Genomic DNA, 15601 nt, shown 5'->3' on the forward strand with positions numbered 1-15601 from the left:
AGACCAGTGGTTGAATCTTTGTGACCAAAGGAAAAGAAAGAAGCCTGACAGTGTGGCAGCAACAAAAGATTAAATGTTTACGGGACATTAGTTGGAGCAATGCTGTTTCTCAATACCCAATATGATAGTTGAATAGCTTCGGAATGGAGTGTTCATTATCGGCTTAACATAATACTTGGTGATCTTGCTATCCGTCAGTAGCTGGATCACAGTTTTCCCCGAACGAAAGAAGGAAGACTGTACTGAAGTCAAGCAGTTAGCGTAATAGGATACGATACACGTCATTTATAACGCGCCTGTACACAAGTGTTTCTAGGGGCGACAAGACAAGAGAGGGAAGACAGAGTGGAAAAGACAATGACCTAAGTAGGCATTATGTCATTCAGATCGCGCAAGTGCAAAAGTGCAAAGTGCAGGGAGAAGGAGAAGTACCAGATAGCGGGAATGGGGAAGAGTAAGTCCAGCCAGGGCAGCGCGGCTCTGCAGTTCAAAGGTAATGAGTAGACCCCTTTTCTCGAAAGACCACACCTTACTGGTGAAGAGGCTATCCAAATGGGTGCCACAGTTTTCTAGAGCAACCTAACATTAGTACCTCCAGTGATCCATCACAGCACAAGTTAAATGTTCAAAAAAGCAGGGGCGAGGCGCACACTCCAATTCCTGGCCAATATATTACCTGAACAAGTGTCCAGGTAATTGGACACTTGGAGGACCACAAGAGTGAAACAAGGGTTTCAACCCTGTAATTGGGATTTAACACTGTGATTGTTTTTGGACACTTGTTCAGGCAATATATTGGCCAGGAATTGGAGTGCGCGCCTCGCCCCTGCTTTTTTGAACATCTAACTTGTGGAGATCCGCACTCCAGAGGCTGCAGCACCAGGCTTATTTTGCCCTACACTGGAGAGCCATAATCATGGTTTTCCCCCTCCCCCTGCTAAGGGTATGATGTGTGTGTTGGACGGGAGTCTTTCACTGGTCACCTGAATTGTTTAAATGGGTTCACTACATTGACCATAATTCCTAGAGACTGCAACTGCATTTATATTGGTTTCACCTGAATTGAATGGCAACCCAGCCTCCCTGATGAGTATTGCAGATACGAAAGCGCTTGGAGGAGTACAACAGTACAAGAAGCGAATGAACCCTCTAAACTATTGGGCAGCAAATTGGGATTTAACCCTGTGAATTTTTTGGACACTTGTTCAGGTAATATATTGGCCAGAAATTGGAGTCCGCGCCTCACCCCTGCTTTTTTGTACATTATTAGTCTACACTGGAAATGCATAGTTGTCTGCGATTTTGTGATGTGAACAACTGATACGCACTAATAAAGTGTTTGAAAAATGTTGAAATCCCTGACAAAACCCCACTGGAATTGAAAAGACAAATACTGAAAACAGGAAACATGAAGTATACCTGGATCCCAGGTATTGGAGCAGCGCAGCAGCCATATCCATACAAGTACACAGCATGTGTTACACGCCTCCATGGCATCCCTGAACATGTCATTAATAGGTAATATGTGAAGCCATTTGCCAAAATTAATGGTTATAGGCGGTTAAGGAGAGAGGTGATTTGTCTATCCATTGTGAACGCTTCCTTTGCTAGTAGGTTCAGCTTATATCATCATTTGGTCTGATTTAGTTGAAGGGTGGATCAAGATACTGTCTCACCAAGGATATGCTCTCTAAAAGAGGTACTGCTTGAGTACCCCTTTTCCCTGACAGTTGGTGCTACCGATGGCTTCTGACTGAATTGTAAGGATGTGCTGATTAAACACCTTAAACGGGAAAGGGGACTCAACATCCCTGGGCCATGGCCGCAGGATCTTCACCGTTTTTCTGGGCTTGACCACTGCACTATCTTCACGTTTACAGAGTCAGCAACCCTCTTCACCAATGCACAAAAGACAAAGAAATCATCCAATCGAACAAAAAGCAGGAATGGGAAGGAGAACATGAAAGGATATGTTCAGTCTCCTGGCATACAGTATATCCATCACTAGGCCAATATCAGAATGTGCCAGAGGAAACCTATAAACAAGCTCTGGCCCAAAGGCAGAGGGAGGATTTGTGATTGATGGATCCTCATATCCTCTTTAAAAAATTGCCTGAAAATGTCTAAAGACCTGTGACTGGGCACCTTTAGGGTCTATGGTCATCAATCATATACATTTGCAGGCTTGGCTTCATAAAGCAGGGCCCTTTCTGTGCAATTGATACCACCTGGCATGCTTCTTCACTTAAATGGGACCAACCACATGCAGCTGCGGCGAGATATTCAAAGGCCATTCATCCCGCCGCTCCTTCACTGTTTCTGATTCAGTAGCTGACATCCCATTTGCGGTATCGATAAAAAGTTCTGAATCCAGTCTGGGAACATGTCTACAAGAGCAATCTGCAGGAAGAAGTATCCTCTAGACAAAGAAACTGCACGTATCAAACACAAGAAAAATAAATTCAATGTTTTTAAATGCGTCGAGTAGAAAAAAACTTGACAGTGGATTAACATTTTTCGGAATATCAATTGTTGAAATTGGGAGCGAGAGACACATGCATTTGTATTTTAAAAAATGCTCACCTCAAGCCATCTGCAACATGTAGAGCTATCCGGTGCTGAATAGTTCTAGTAAAAACAGCAGTATCTTGCTGAAGTAGACGGTCAAGGGATCCTTTAGGGGCAAGTTCCATTACTAACATTCGAGGACGAATACCAGCAGCCAACAAAGAGACTAAGCTAGGGTGATGAAGGTGACTTAGCACTGTCAGTTCCTGTAAATGAATGAGCATAAATTAATTGTACTTTATATAAGTAGAGGAGTTCACCAATACAATTACAATTTTAACAGCACAACCAAAATTGTCATGAATGATGTTGCCAATGTCCACATCAGAACACATTAAGGACACAAGGTACCAAATGAACATGAACATCATTCAAGGACTCTCTGAGTTGGATGGGATGGTGAAAGGGCTTTAGGGAGGGGGAGTGAGGGAAGGGGGAGCAGGGAGCGCATTGAAAACTTAGTAAACATATTTCAGTTACAAAGTACAAAACATGAGATTTAGAAAGTAAATATACACCGCAAATACAGTGCTCCTGCCAGTATCCTTCTTCAACACATGTCAGATATTACAGAGCACACTTAAGGAAAAGGTGAAAACACTAAACATTAACTGTTTTAATCAGGCAATTTCCTTAACAAATGTGGTTTTCTGGGCTCCACGTTTACCTCTGGAGAAACTACAGCATTCAATTTTTAATGACAAAAAAGCGAGACACTGCACCAGCAATCCCCAATTTCATTTTGGTATTTTAGCCTGTATTTTGAAGGCAGTAACTTCATGGACATTGCAAGCTCTTCAGCATATGTAGTTGTCAGGGTTCCCTGGTGTCTACCCAATCTTGCGGCCACCAGAAAAAAAAGAATCAAAGCTAAAGAAATCCATCTCATTAGCCACCCACCTCCACCGCTGATCGAGGACTCACTCCTATTTTTAGATACTGATGTTGTGAAGCAGAGCGAACCGCCGACACAGACATCTCCTATAGCCCCTCCATAGGCAATCAATCGGTGGGTGCACACATCCCCACCCCCAAACAAAGAGGACATGTACAGTGATTCTGTGGTCAGGTGTGAAGCTGGAGACAATCGAGGCAATCTGGGAAGTTGCAAACGCTGATGCATAAGTACTTCACTCATGCCTACACCGGCGAAATGGTTGGAAAAAAAATAAGACTACAGTTCCCTTTGACTGAAGATAAGGAGTTTAGTACATAAAACATTCATTAAAAACGGTAAAAAAAAAATACGGCCAGGTTCATGTTTGTTTTTTAAAATTTAGGATTAAAAAAAATGGGACATCTTCTGATCTTGTAATTTGACAACAAGACAAGCGATATTAGAATCGCATTATGCCCACAATAACACAATCAACAACGATTCTATCCACAGCCATTACTTTGCACTACTAATTAAATAGGACCGTCCAGATGACGGACTGGGTTGTAAGAAAGAAGTAAAAGAAAACCTGCAACTCCTAGGAGCTACACCAATGTTGCATTGACATTTTTTTTTTTTTTAAAATAGTATCAATGTCATGGTGGGTCTAAAAACCTACCTGTAATGCGAGAGTAGAATGGGGATTTTGCGCGAAGGAGTCACACACAACAAAGCACCAACCAGTAGGCATCACTGAGCCTTAACCTCCATATCAAGAGCCACACAGAAATGCCTCTTGGGTATGCAAATCGGCTGTAAAGCTTTCATTTTTGATTAATATAGAGACTCGGGGCCTGATTCACAGAACGTTTTCCTATGCGATAGTTCCATTATAAAATGCCTCGGTGAGTCGGCCTTTAATTTTGATAATATAACTCAAAGGTTTGCCCTGTGTCAGAGTAAAAAGCAACTTCCAAATTGGATTAATTCCAGCATTGGTGATACAATAGCAAACAATGGGCCAAATACTAAGCACGCACACAATGAAGACGACAACAATGTCCCTATTACCGGGAAATGGTCTGGGTTCACTTAAACACCTTGAATGTTATGGACCCCGCCCATCTGGTATAGGAGTAGAGCATCAGTCTCTGTACAAAGCAAACATTTTACATAGAAAGTATTCTTTCATTACTTGAAATAATTTTAGATTAATAAATAAGAGAAACACAAAAAAGTGACAGCGTTATAGGCAGGCATAATACTTCCCTGATTTGTCCACATATAATCAAATTCAAGAATACAGGAGACTTCGCAGTGGAGGGGAAGGAAGGAAATGGGGGCCAAGACCAGAGGGTAAACACGCAAATAAAACATACTATTTGAGGTATAGGCATTAAGAGCTCGGCATAGAACAGCCCAAATTTAAATGTTACTTTTTCAAAGAAAATGAAACCGAGAGCAAGGCCCATATGAACGGCTAGGTGTTTATCTCGTGCCACACAAGAGGTAAACTTAAGGTGAAACGAACCCCTAGAGAATAACGATCTGAAATGTGTGGTGCGAGAAACAGCCAGTCCTCCAGGTGAGTCCTTATGAGCGTGTTCAGAGGTACATCTCCCCTCGCCAACACCCAGGCCTTGGAAGGGGGGGGGGTCGGAGGGGCACATTCTGATTTGCTAGCTAGCTTGTGCAATTGCCCTTAAAGACACAAGCCCCACCGTCCCAGCCTGGTCAAACGAAAGGCTATGTGTTCTGCCTACCTAAAATCAAATAAAGGTGACAATGTCATGGGAGTTAGCCTAAAACATTGCTAAATTAAGGATACATTGCTCCCTACAATACACCCAAGACTGGTGAAATCTGCCCAAATAAAATATTCTTTGAGGGGCTCACTATATTCTACATAACAGCACCGTGTGTGTCCCAAAGAAGTTCAGATAATGGCAAATCAAACTATTACAGAGATACGGATGCTTTCATCAGTAGCAAGCAGGTCTCAAGCTACAAGTGACCTGCAGCAAATCAGGCCAGCTGAAGCAGAATGTGCTAAAGCCCTGTAATTAAAAGGGCAATAACATTCGATGGCATAACAAATCCTTTTGCTAAAACAAGGCATTGCAAATATAATTAAATATGTTAAAACCAGAGGAATTGCATTGGTCAAAGGTGACCGAGGAACTCGGAACTCGTCTCGGGAGGATAGCTCAACGGCAACGTGCTCGCCTAGGAAACAAGACGACACGAAGCAACACAGGTTCGATCCCCGGGTCCGCACTTAGAAACCTCTGGGTATTAAGCATGTTATAAATACGCAACTAAGACATATTCCGGTAACAGCGCCTCAATGCCCCCGGGCTGTGCGAGCACTTTAAAGATGCAAAATAAATAAAAGAGAACATATCAAATTCCTTTATGGGAAAAACATGTGCATTTCAGATGTAATTCATCCAAAGCTTTTGAGGATTAGCTGTGCTGAGAGAACCTACAGATGATTAAAGGCTAGGAGGAATGGGGCGAGGAGACAAAATCACAAGGTATATAAGTCAGACTCATTGCATCAAATCTAGGCCAAGACGACAACAAAATCCTCTGACACTCAACAGAGCATCAGAAGGAGCGAGCAAACCCAGAGACATTTTAGTGAAATCTCCGCCCATCACAATAGTCTGTTCCCATATTTTCAAATGCGTACCATAGGACGTGCACAATTCTGAAGCTCTAATTACTCAACAGAAATTAGCACTGTAACCACAGGAGTACAGGAGATGCGCATGATGGAATGTAGCATGAAGAGCAGGCAAAAGAAAAAAAAAATGGCAAATGGCAGCCAGAATTAATTGTGCCCAGGAAGTTCAAGAGAGGCTGACCCAGACCTGCAGCTACAACAGGACAAGGGGAAATGATTACTGAGCTTAAGTAATACAGACTCACTAAAAATGTGACGATTACCTCAGTAGACCAAGTACTTGCACGGATCATCGAATCCTGCACTGTTAATGGAAAGGCATTGGAAAGGCACATGTTTTTCCCATAAAGGAGTTTGATATTTTCTGAGTTTCTCGGTCACCTCTGACCAATGCAATTCCTCTGCTTTTAACATATTTAATTATATTTGCAATGCCTTGTTTTAGCAAAAGGATTTGATATGCCATCGATTACGTTATTGCCCATTAATTACAGGGCTTTAGCACATTCTGCTTCACTTGGGCTGATATGCTGTAGGTCACTTGTAGCTTGACACTTGCTTGCTACTGATGAAAGCATCCGTAGCGGTCCCTAGCAACCATCTCTAAAAAGAGAGGAAGACAAACAACCTAACTTTGAACCAACAGCAGGCTGAAGCCTGAGAAAGAACTATAGACACAATGGGGTGGGGATCAGAAACCTAACACCAGAAGCCAAAGTGGCACCAAACTTACCTAGTCTAAGATTATGTTGGTCAGGACAGAGCATAGGATGGAACAGGTTTGGACAGAGGACGGAATTTATGGGGGACATACTGATGGTCACCAGTTTGTTAAGTTAGGGAAACCAATCATCACAGCTATTGTGATAGTTGAGGTGGTCTTTTCTTTAATAAAACTAATTTAACTACGTCTTTTTGTCCATCTCCTATGTCAGACTTACTACAGCGCCTGCAGTCGACATGACTTGAATCCCAACGACTTTGCTGGATTCAGCATGTCGTCGAATAGGAACAAGAAGTGCAAGATTTGACAACAGCAGTGTTCCTAAGCATGCAGAGGGCGCAGAATAAAGGATCTAAGGTCACGGGGCGTGGCACCTCTATATATACCGGCTGTGACATAACTTGATGCGGGCCAGGCAGAGGAAATGGGCAAAGCTGACGTGGGCTCATGCTGCGCCGGTGGGCAGAGGAACCGTTTTAGAAGAGCAGCTGCGCTGGGAGATATTAAAGATGAGGAACCCGTGAGAAGGAGTCCATTAGAAAAAGGAAATGTACATTTCTAGTTCACTCTGCTTGCAAAGAGGCACATGTCCTTAAAAAAAGAAAAGCTTTATGTTTTGTACTGATGATCACAAAAATCATCAAGTTAGTGTAAATTACGTAGTACAAAGAGCATTCGTACTTCACAGGCTTACTAGGAAATGCAAATGTACAAAACATTATTCAAATTTTGGGTACGGAAAAAAATAAACACTCAGTAATCTCTCAATAGAAATGAATTGGGTTCTTTTTTGTTGTACTGAGGCCAAATGCGTCAGGAAGGACAGGCGATGCCGAGGTTATGGGGGACAAGCGAAAATCACTCCAAGCTGATCAATCATTTTCGCTGAATCCTTTCCTCATTACGTTTTTGAGCCCATCAAATAAACGGCGAACACAGGTGCAGAGTTTATCACGGAACTGAAGGTTAGCTATTCCAATATGGGCACAGAGAAGGTGCCAGCTCTACGTTCGGTGTTAATGGCCTGCTGGGAGCATTCATTAAATGTGTAATCCTTATACAAACACAATTGAACAGTGTCTACCTGTCTTAGGAGTCTGGGAGGCGTATGTTTGTTAAAAATCTTAACAGCTACGTTTTCTCCTTTATACGATGCACGATAGACCGCGCCAAATCCCCCGTCACCTAATAGGAAAGAGCAAAGGCGGAAATTAAGAACATAATAGCTGGCATACTAGCATTACAGATAATATTACAGATAATAACTTATTCAAATGAAAGATTACACAATAATCCCCTTGAAAAACATACTCATTCCAATGGCTACCTAACAGTTAAACAGGTTACTTTGAGAGAAATTTACCAGAGCTAATAAACTCACAGAGGACCCAACCTTAACAAAGATCACAGTTATTTGCATGACTGTTTAATAGGAGAGGCCCACCCTCAGATGAATTTATTTTAGCGAACAAAGGAAGCTTCAAAAACTGTATATTTTCTTACCCATGTTCATACACTAATCATCAGCCTACAGGGATACCTACTACAGCTCTACCGAAGAAGGGTAAACTCTTGGCTATCGTTTGAGGAAAAAGGAAAATAATTTGAAGGATAAATCACGAGGAGGGATGTAGTATTACATGCGATCAATGCTTATTCGAAAACAAGTGGTTAAAGTGTACAGCTTGAAAGACAGAAAAATCTAATGAGCAAGGAAGTAGCTCCCTGCCTGATCAAGAGATCACGCACATGGCAAGTCCCAGGTCTAACAACTTCATCTTTTTTGTACCTGCTGTATTTATTATTTTAAAGATATTCCAGGATAGAATACCAGCCATTTTTATTTAATGGACAGGGAAATGCGTGACGGTTAGGGCTACAGGTTTTTCCGTGTTGCTTGAACTGCATGTAGCAAATAATAATGTTCCTCTGCTTGGATTGCCTGCGGAGGAGTGGCCTCGGAGAGAACAAAGATTAAAAGTGAGGAATTCGGAGGGAGTATAAAATCATCTGGTGTATTACGGGTTTATCTCTTCAATCCTCAAAGCAGGTGGCTCATGTCAGCCTAAAATGTCAAAAGGACTCCAGGATTTATAATCCTAATTAAATGGAGGAGCAGGCGACTGGTTACCAACCAGTACCTCTACTGCTTGCTATATGATGCTAGGCTTTGTCGATAGGGTAATGTTTTGCGTTCATAAGGGTAGCATCATTTGTTCAGGGTGTACATTCTATGGAGTGTCATATAGCAAAAGTGGGTGAAAAAAGGACCCGGACAACAAGGTGATTTTTAATAAGTTTTATTTTTCAAACTCAATTCTTTCTGCCATCCTGAAACAGTGCAACATCAATCTACAATGTTGGATAAGTATTGTACTTGAGGGTTTCCTACCATGGTTCTTTGCGACCTTCAAATCACTGCATATCCGGTTTAAGGGGTGTCTGCACCCATCATGCCCCAGTCCCACTGCTCTCCTCTCTCAGTGTCGGGTCAATGAGTTTTCCCCACCCTTCTTCTGACTCTTTTGTAGACAGCACTGGACGTCTCCCAGCAGCAGCTGGTAAAGGGCGAACCTCTATGCCAGGGTCATATGGTACCATTGAGTCCGTTCTTCTCCAACCACAGCAGGCTTCTTGAATAGGACCATGTCACCTCACTCTGACAGGGTTGCCATCTGTACCCTTCTCAGTTGCTCAGTGTTAAGGAGCTGTTCCCACTCAGCGTTCCACGACATGCTTGTTCCTGCACCGACCATGGGTTTAACCTCTTCAGAATTACGTTTTTTACCACCAACCCCTGCCGTGGGCCGAGCTAACATTGTCAAATCTTCCTATGTTGTCTGTCTTTTTGCTGTTCTATATCTTCCACTTCTGTACTCCTCTTCTTGTTCTCAACCGTCCACATGCTGCTTGCCAACCCCCTCCAGATGTTCACCAACCTCTTTCTTATCTTCACCTGCTGGCCCATTCACCCTCTCAAGTCTCCAACCACCTAGAAATGCACCTAGCAACACTGGCTTGCAACATTGCCCAATCGCATCAACAGTCAGCCACAACACCCACAATGGCCCAACTGTCCCAAAAACCTAGTGCCTGACTCAGAGGCCAGGCTTATATAGCCATCCAACTCCTCTCACAGGGCCAGCCTCTGTCTGAGGGGCTGGACCTATGGCAGCAAATTGACTGTGGTTAACAGGTTCACCTGCACGCTGACTGGGGAGTCAGATCAAGCCTTAAAAGGACTGGCGTGCCACCTTGGATTTCACATTGGTCACTGCTATGGTCTAAAAGGGTGCTGCAGAAGCTGGCGTGTGCAGTCCCACTGAGTCTGATATGTGAAAATGCAAGTAAGCACTGGTTATGTGTTTCTCCTGCTTCCATAGAAATGGCTCTGCTCGCAGAGCAAAATATGATGGAACTGCATTTGGGGTCTTCCTCAAACTGGTCTTACGTGCTGCACAGGAGTTGTTCATGTACTTCTGCAAGCTGTGCGAGTTAATTTGCACAGGAACATGCAAAACACCCCTGATGACAGTGTGGGCTCCAGCACAGGTTGGGGATTCTTTGCGGGAAGTCCAATATGTTGTCTGTGGACTGCTCCAAGCCCCCATTCCTAATACGGATAGTGTTGCTGAGCTGGTCCTTCCTTAAAGGGGGGGGGGGTGCATGCCTCTTGGTGCTGGGGTAGCTTATTGGCCCTTCCTCTGCCAAGTTGTCACTTGGAGGGGGCTAAAAGAGATAGTGCCACGAGGGCATCCCCTGTGACTGTCCAATGCCTTATTAATGAGGCTAATTAGGGGATTCCCCCATACCATCCCCGGGGCCTATCATACTGTAGTTTGTAGGGGCACCTGCTCCCCCCTTAGTTTCCCAAATAGAAGTCCCCATGATCAGGCATGGACCGTATTCACAAGAAATAGATTGGATTTTCAAAATGTGGGTCCTGAAGAAGTGCCGAATTGGCTCACAGCCTTGCTGGATTTTTAGGCTGTGATTGTTTGTCCTAAAAAGACTATCGATTGAAGGGAAGATCCAAATTCTGAAGAGCATGAAGAATTCTCACAAAAAGTAAGCTGTATCTAGACCAGTGCATAAAACATGCCTTAATGCCGTCATTAAACACAGAGCCAGATTAGTGAAGCTGCCATTTTTATTTTTGACTTATAGGTGTTGCAATGCAACACCCAGTGAGGCCAAACAATTGGCATAGGAGAATAGATGAGAGTGAGATAGTGTGCAAGGAGGGGACACAGCTTTCAGGTGTTTAGCAATGGCAAATAGGGCACCCATGTTGGAATGGAAATTATACAGCCCTAACCAATGGGAAATGCTCTATTGTGAAGCACGTAACTCAAAACACTAGTTGTTTTGTTAAGATCATTATTATGTATCCTCTAAGTGCAGATGCAGCACCTATTGTGTTGTGCTAGCTTACAGAAGTAGACTCAAAGTCAGTAGCACCACTTCAATTTATAAAGGTTACTTAAAATGCCAATATATGATCAACACCACGGGAAGAAGAAAGTAAAGAAGGGAGAACATATTCCCAACCCTGGATAGGCTTAGAGACTACTGTGTTAGGAGAGACACCTAGATCACTTTTTCACCTGCTAAGGCAACCTGGGAAGAACTGTTATGACATACAAAGTGCTTATAAATAATGTATACCAGGGAGAGAGAAGGCTTTCCTTGAAACTGAGCTGAATGTAGAGCTGCTCCCAATTGCTGTGGGAACCTCATGCCTTCAAATGTCACCACTCTTGATAGAAGTTGAAAGGTGACTACTGCAATGGCATCTACAAGCAATCCAAGCAACCTAGCAGTTCTCGCTGTACATTTTCCTCCACCCAACAGAAGATTAAGAAGGGAGATATCATTGCCTAATTCCACTATGACAAGGTATGGTGTACAGAGTCCTCCCAGGAGTTGAAGAAAGTGCAAAGAAGAGAAAACACTGCTTCAGAAGGTCCCCAAACCACATGAGAGCCAGTGTGGTTGCCATGTCCAGCTATTTGCAAACGAAAGGGAAGATTCCAAGCAATTCAACAAAGAACAGATAATAGAAAATCCAAAAGCTTAGGAATATCCCTCATGATTAGAGGAAGTCATCTAACCAGTGAGCCAGGCCAGCAGTGTCCAGGGGTTGGCAGTACCAGAATTGGATTGCCCAGAGCAGATGACCCCTCTTACAGAAGATGAGGAGAAAGAACCAACACACACAGAGATCATCATACCATCCTCAAAAGAGACATCTGAAAGCAGTTTTATAGTTTCCAGTTCAGAGGATCAGCTTCTAGTGCCCCTGGGTGAGGTCCTGGACAGAACACTGTCCGGAATAGAAAGCGATCGACAGAGGAGAGCAGCTTAGACACTAATCACACACTCAATGAATTTCCTGTTCCGATTATGTAGACCAAATAGGATTCTCAATAAGATGTGGACAGGTAGTCTACCAATGAGGAAACAGATTTGTAGTATGAAAGGTATGCAAGCCCACAAGATCAAGCAGGTGAATCAATTCCACATCAACTCTTGAACGCCCTTTTCTACTCGCCACCATCCTATATCAGAAGGAGATGAAAACCCTCAGATGAGAGGGTGATATTATGAAAGCACGCCACTTATAGCCCAGAGAGGTCAGGAAAGTGGAACTCATAACCCTGACAAAAAGATACCAGAAAAAGCAAGAAAAGAAAGGTGCCAAGAAGAAAACCTCAGGATTTGTATGTGACCCCTCTAACAGGACCCAAATAAGATTTCACATACCAATAACTGTGTATGGACAGTACAGAATCATCAAATTATACTTGGGATGCCAAGATAATGCTCTTCGCCCAAAGCTCCAAACTCCAGAAACCAGGCTGGGGAAAACCAAAGTACCAACTGTCTGCATTCATGGTTGTAGGTAATATTATTACACAGCTACAGTGTTAGTGGAGCAGGGAAAGAGGGAGGGGGAGGCTAGGGTACACTTGAAAGACCTGCCCTTGGGAACAGACTTTTCTGAATTCAACCAGTGGTTTGGTCATTTGTGCCAGAAGCAGCCTTGGAAGAGAAGAACCACCGACTGAAAACAAAGACAGGTTATCATCAAGAACCCCCACACAGGTAACACAGGTAAAAATGTCACAGGTAACAGTAAAACTAAGCATGAAAGTAGGGAAGTATGAACCACATATCTGACAAGATACAGTCGCAATCCTCTAAAGTAGGAAAAGCTAGGGAGGGGAGAGCCAGAGAGAAATGGTGAAGGTATGTGACAAAGTCACAGGGTCGACCATGCATCATGTCCCCTGTTTTCCTGAAAATAGGATCGTCAGGAGCCTGATACACACCCCAACGTGACCAGTAAAGCATGCTGAATAGTAAAGCATGCTGAATATAATTTGGTGCAAAGTGAAGAATTGTTGTACAAGAAGGTTGGAGGTCCTTGTAGAATAATCTATTTTATTTTATTATAATTCTGCCACAACTGGCTTTTTATTAAACGTCACAACTTATTATATGAAAAGTTTAAATCAGTCACCAAATCTGATATTACATTGAATCCTACAAGAATACAATTTACAGATGCTCAAACATCTTATAAGGTCATCTCACTAGCTCCACCCTGTTCAAGGAGCTCTGTAATTTCATACCATCATTTGGACAAATGAAAAAATAAGTGTGATATAATTTCCTCCCAGATATTCACACCAGAAAGAATCTGGATCACCATGTCTCTTGGAACTATCGCTAGAGGATACTAAAGCTCTATGCCTGCTCATCATAATTGTGTTACATTCACAGATGAGATGTTTAGTAATTTCAATTTCCCCGTTAGTCAAAGCCTACATGTCCGATCAGATCCATTGATTTATCTCAGTACAAGGGTGTCCAGTGTTTTCATGAGGTTGGATGTAATCCTCATGTACTCCATAAACACAAAGGTTTTGGAAAGTTCCTTTGCTTAGAGCCCTGCTTTAGGTGAAGAGACAATCCATTGATGTAATCTCTACTAGTCGCCTTAGCTGAAAGGTTAACCCAAGATTGTAGACCATCAAACTCGTACACATGTAACTTCATTACTTTCTTAAATGTGGGTCTAGGCATATTTATAGGACTAAGATCCAGCTGAAGTTTACATGCAGTGCCTTGCTGTTTAATCCCAGAACAGGTATAGATATTGTGCGTGCATATCCTATTCTTTGCCTCAGTAAAGAGTAGAGTATGCAATGAGTGACCAATTGCCCTGGTTAATTTCCAACAATACATGGCTTGCTGCATTGATAGAAGTGCATTTACAGAGGGAATGTTCAATTCTCACAAAAAACATTACACCGGGTTCCTCCGAGGAAAATACAGCATTGCATTAATGCAATAATTCTGTAGTCCAATCAAATCACCAATTCTCTTCTTCCCCAGATCACACTCCAATACATCTGTTTCAGTCCAAAATTTCTTTTTATAAATCGTTGTCAATGCTGTCAAGGGGTAACCTGCATGTTGGCTAGAAAATGTCTTTATAGCTCGCACAATGTGTCTCACTTCCTTTTCCAGTCTTTCGACATGCGCACCCCAGTTGAGTTTATCATCATTTGTTACTCCCAGATAATCGTATGCAGTTACTATTTCATAATCAGAACCCTGTAGTCTCCAGCAATGATTCTTGGGGGCCTTTCTTTTGCCAGGAATAAAAGACAGTCTTAGTTTTTAAAGCATTGATCTTTAGGTGACACTCCACAGCAAATGTCTAGAGGTTAATCGATTAAGAGCCCCTTCGGTGTCTGGCTGATGAGAAGCAAGTCATCTGCATAATCTAGCTAAGATATTCTTGTTTCACTCAATCTGCAGGGGGTCAGTAGACTGGGAATCCAGGATCAATGAAAGATCTGCCATATATAGGTTAAATAGCATAGGGGCCAATAGGCAGCCTTGTTTCAGGCCTCTAAGATTTGTTATTGGCAATCCTAGTGCCCCCCTTGCATTCAATATCACTCTTACCCAAGAATTGGAGTTAAGTTAGCTGATAATATTAAGAAGTCCCCCTGGGATGCCCATGACTGTAACTTCATCCACAGTTTTCTATGGTCGACTCTGCCAAATGCTGAGCTAAAGTCAATGTAGGCAACATAGAGGGGTTGTCCATGTATTTCCCAAGACCCCACTTTCAAGGTAATCAGAGCCATAATATTAACAACCGTGGAATAGGTCTTTTGAAAACCTGTTTGATTGAAAGATAAAACTCTAGCGACAATTTTAGCTGTGGCATCAAGCATTGCAAAAATGCAATAGCTTTTAGGATAAATTTGAGTAATCAGTTCATAAACTGGGACTATTATACACTTGGTTCACGTTTCTAGGACCCAATCCAATTGAAAATGTTCTTAAATAATCTTAAATAAGGCAAGCAGGACCCTGCACCAGCCATTTGGATTTTTCCTCATAAGCGCATTACAAATACCATCCAGTCCCAGGCTCTGGAGTCCTTACTTTTTAAAATCAAAGTAACAATATCAGACAAACTGTGTTTAATATACCAACTTTATTCTCCTTAGAGAGGTGCCCAGCTGCGCCCACCAGCCACCCCCAACATATAGGATAAACATAGCTCCCACAATGAGCTTGCTGTCATTAGGCTTTCGATTAAATATTAAATACTATCCAAATGCAACATGTATCCTTATTCTCCAAAGTCTGGATTAGCGTTTTTCCAGCAACAGAACTTTTGCTATTTTTTTATAATTTCACAACCATCCATGAT

The 15601-nt window shown here is 42.6% G+C and overlaps 1 protein-coding gene across 1 annotated transcript in view; it reads right to left on the reverse strand.

Moving 5' to 3' along the window:
- Nucleotides 1–15601, reverse strand: part of LRRK2 (leucine rich repeat kinase 2) — a 2398611-nt gene that overhangs the window by 731398 nt on the left and 1651612 nt on the right. Inside the window, exons 39-40 of the mRNA XM_069629211.1 lie at nt 7943–8043; nt 2584–2774 (exon numbers count right to left, since the gene is read on the reverse strand). Coding sequence (XP_069485312.1) covers nt 2584–2774; nt 7943–8043 — 292 coding nt within the window. The remainder of the gene's footprint in view (nt 1–2583; nt 2775–7942; nt 8044–15601) is intronic.

This window comes from Ambystoma mexicanum, chromosome 12, assembly GCF_040938575.1.
Source record: "Ambystoma mexicanum isolate Mex_15411 chromosome 12, UKY_AmexF1_1, whole genome shotgun sequence".
In the NCBI taxonomy this organism is placed as follows: domain Eukaryota; kingdom Metazoa; phylum Chordata; class Amphibia; order Caudata; family Ambystomatidae; genus Ambystoma; species Ambystoma mexicanum.